Genomic DNA, 3983 nt, shown 5'->3' on the forward strand with positions numbered 1-3983 from the left:
AATCGTTCCTTCCTTTCTTCCTTTTCCCCTGCCTCTCTATCCCCATGTCCAGCATCCTGATCATTGCGTGATGTTCTGAGGTCTCCCCGTCTTCCTCATCCCGCAACTTTTCCTCCTTGGACTTCAACTTTGAAGTGAAGATCCTGAAGATTTTATGTCTTGCAACGCTTGACTGTCCAGTGTCTGTGTGTCACAACTCACCACAGTTCTGGAACTTTTGGAGAAATGTTCTTAAAGTTCTTCTTTAGAACTTTGTTAGGACATAGTCCAACTCTGTTCTAAGTAGTCTCTTCACACATGCTCGGCACTTGTGGTTTCATACATGTTTGTTTGCTGTTCCCGGGAGAGAGCGAGCGAGCGAGCGAGCGAGAGAGAGAGAGAGAGAGAGAGAGAGAGAGAGAGAGAGAGACAGAGAGAGAGAGAAACAGAGAGAGAGACAGAGAGAGAGACAGAGAGACACAGAGAGAGAGACACAGAGAGAGAGAAAGAGAGAGAGACAGAGAGACACAGAGAGAGAGAGAGAGACAGAGACAGAGACAGAGAGAGAGAGAGAGAGACAGAGAGAGAGAGACACAGAGAGAGAGAAAGAGAGAGAGACAGAGAGAGAAAGAGAGAGAGACAGAGAGAGAGAGAGAAAGAGAGAGAGAGAAAGAGAGAGAGAGAGATAGAGAGAGAGAGAGATAGATAGATATATAGATAGAGAGAGAGAGAGAGAGAGAGAGATAGAGAGAGAGAAAGCTATTTAAACACTTTCTGCTGCCTTTTAAATTCAGCTACCTTTCTCCCCTTTCCCCACTCCCATTTTATAAAAGAAATAGGATTGTTTGATAGGGTATAAAAATGTATAGTTGTGGTTGTCATGGTATATACTTACACTGAAATTAGTATTGTAAATTCCAATGTAAATAGGAGTCTTTACCATATTATTATTTACCAAGATTTTCCTAAATGTCTGTCCGCCCTTTTAACTTGATGATGATATGACCGTCTGCACCTGCGAGCGCCGTAAAACTCTTACTAAAACATACCAGGGTGACAGATTTGTTGCAGTAAAACCTGTTGGCATTTGCATGACTAAATTGAGCCGATAGTGCCGTAAAACACCAACTCAATCAATCAATTCCCACTTCCACATCCGTAAGCCTGATCTATAAGGAAGGAAGATCATATCTGTGTGTTTGAGTCTCTCAGGATTTTTCTTTTTTAATCAAGAACATTCTGAAACTCTTCTTTGAGAGGTGTCGGTGATGTCTGTTTTTTGTCTGTATTGACATGTAACTGCGTGTGTTGTATTGTACGTGGTGTCTGTTTTTTGTCTGTATTGACATGTAACTGCGTGTGTTGTATTGTACGTGATGTCTGTTTTTTGTCTGTATTGACATGTAACTGAGTGTGTTGTATTGTACGTGATGTCTGTTTTTTGTCTGTATTGACATGTAACTGCGTGTATTGTATTGTATTGTACGTGATGTCTGTTTTTGCCTGTATTGGTATGTAACTAAGTATATTGTATTGTCGCTCACCCGTAATGTGGCCCGGCTGCGCTTACGTCACGGACTACGTCATTCGCCAGGAGAACATGTCAATAAAAAAACAAACTGGCCGGAAACTGTGACGTCTTGTCCTGTGATATGCCAGGAGGTCATTCACACTTTGTACGCACCATGGCCACTCCCGAGAACAGTCAATGGGGAACACAAACAAACAAACAAAATAATAACAATGAAATCCAACGACCAGTGGGTTCTAACATTTGAAAGCAAGAGCTGTTGTTTTCTCCTCATTTTTCTCCCGTACAGAAAGTTGACCTCAACATATTTCTGAAGCTGGCGTTGAAGTGATAGTAAACAAGGATGTTGGCGGAAGAGTTCATGGTCTGGAACAGGAAGACCGCCACGTTTAAGAAAACGACCACGTCATGGTAGCTGTAACCGTAGCCCAGCCCAGGCTCAGCGATGTAGGCGTAGACGATGACCAGCCGGACAGTGTTGGCGACCAGGAAGATGACCGCTAGGACCGACACGGTTTTGATGACGCGTCTGTTCTTGTGGGAAAAACTGGTGTCTGTTGTCCGCGAGTTTGTCGTCTGCTCCGGTGTTGTTTCGTGGTGTATTGTCTCTCGCACATTTCTTGGGTTCCCTTTTCTTTCATGATCTTTTTTCTTAGAGCATTTTGCAGGTGATTTCTCGTTGGTCGGGTGGCTTTCTTTCTCCTGGTGTCTCGTGTCCCGGCTATTTGTCTGACTGCCTTGTGTTCTGGCTGTACCGGTCTTTGCCTCTGAAGGAGATTGGAGAACCATGTGACTGTGTGACGTTTGAGCAGAGCCGTCTGGTCCAGCAGCTTTCTTTCTTGTCTTCTCTCCCTCTCTGAACTTGGAGGATCTCTGGAGTCCATTGATCATGACGTAGGTACAGAGCAGCACGACCACCTGGTACACAGTGGGCATTGTGACGTAGATGAAGACTTTCAGGTACAGCTCTGTCGCGGCTCGGTTCTCAGACAACCAGAGAGTGACCCTGGATGTATTCGTGGAGGGGTCGCGGCGCCAGGAAAGCCCGCTGGTGACCAAGTGAGGAACGTATGCTGCTATGGTGAAGGCGTACATGACCGTCATAGCAAGCACAGATCTCCGGAAAGTAAAGATGTCTCTAAACTTGAGGGGCATGGCCACACAGAGGCAGCGTTCTACGGTGACAAACGCCACGATTCCTTGCGACAAGTCGTAAAACATAGCGCAACCGTAGCTCATGACAAAGTTGAAGGCAACAGGATCGATGATCGACACCACATCCAAGTGTACAAGGACGTTATACAGATAGGCCACGCCGCCATTGAGAACACTGGCAAAGTCCGAGAGGGAGAGAGCCAGAAGACACACAGACACGCAGTCTTGGGCGCCCTGTTTGAGGAAGATGATGGCGTTGATGACATTCGCCCCGAGCCCCAACAGAGCCAAGGGTAAAGTCACAAATGCTGAAACGTAGAACTCAATTTGTTCCACGCTGAGGCTGCCCATAACTCCGACCGTCAAGAACCAGAGAAAGAGCAAAAATGTTGTAGATTGTGAGAGTGTTCAAGAAACGCTCCAAAGAATGGAGACAGAAACAGGTGCCACCCCAGATGCTGCCCCGATATAGTTGTTGCTGTTTGCCTTCAGCACAAAGAGTTTAGTTATACATTTATTGAAAAACCATGTACGTTTTAAAGATGTATTGTAATTGAATTTGTACTTACATCTCTTGCTACATGGTTGAAACGTCTAATTGCCCAGTTCAATTTTCTGCCTTGAACAAGGTAATTTCCTTATGGATGAAGACGTCAAAGGAATTTTTTTTTTTTACAAAACCCATTTTGTGTCAAATTATGCAGCCCCATTAATAATTATAACATTACTATTACTAATGAAGATGATAGATCAAAGTTTGTACAGTGCGAACATAATTGACAAAAAGTACTGGATCTCTCACACACTATAACAAATTATATTATTAAACTATCTCTCACACACTATAACAAATTATATTATTAAACCATCTCTCACACCCTACAACAAATTATATTATTAAACCGGTTTTCTAGAAGAAACGAACAGACATTTTTGTCCTTTTTGAGACAGTACATTTATATTTACACACAATTAGTCGCACCGCACCGGCGAGGAGATCTGTAAGTTATGACATCTGGGAAGAAAATTGAATTATTTTCCTATGTGTGCTCAGCAATTTTGGTCGAAATTTTAAAAAAATTTAAAAAATAAAAATAAAAAAGGAAAAAAATCGACTGCATAGTTTTGGTATGGAATTCGCTCTTCCCTTACTCCACTTTTCAAATTACTTCATGGACGGCGTCTCATTTTGGTGGTTTTTTAAAGGTTTTTTTTTTTTTGGTGTTGATTTTCTTCTTCAACATATTACTTCTTCATTCTGGATAAAGTAAGTAACACTTCATAATTTTAAAAAAATTTTCTCTTTAATTTAAGATAA

General features: G+C 42.5%; 1 protein-coding gene across 1 annotated transcript; it reads right to left on the reverse strand.

Moving 5' to 3' along the window:
• Nucleotides 1-1780: 1780 nt before the first annotated feature.
• LOC106011207 lies at nucleotides 1781-3016 on the reverse strand. The gene has a single exon (XM_013080014.1). The coding sequence runs from the start codon at nucleotides 3014-3016 to the stop codon at nucleotides 1781-1783; it is 1236 nt and encodes a 411-aa protein (XP_012935468.1).
• Nucleotides 3017-3983: the final 967 nt, after the last annotated feature.

Source organism: Aplysia californica, unplaced genomic scaffold (genome assembly GCF_000002075.1).
Source record: "Aplysia californica isolate F4 #8 unplaced genomic scaffold, AplCal3.0 scaffold00071, whole genome shotgun sequence".
In the NCBI taxonomy this organism is placed as follows: Eukaryota; Metazoa; Mollusca; class Gastropoda; order Aplysiida; family Aplysiidae; genus Aplysia; species Aplysia californica.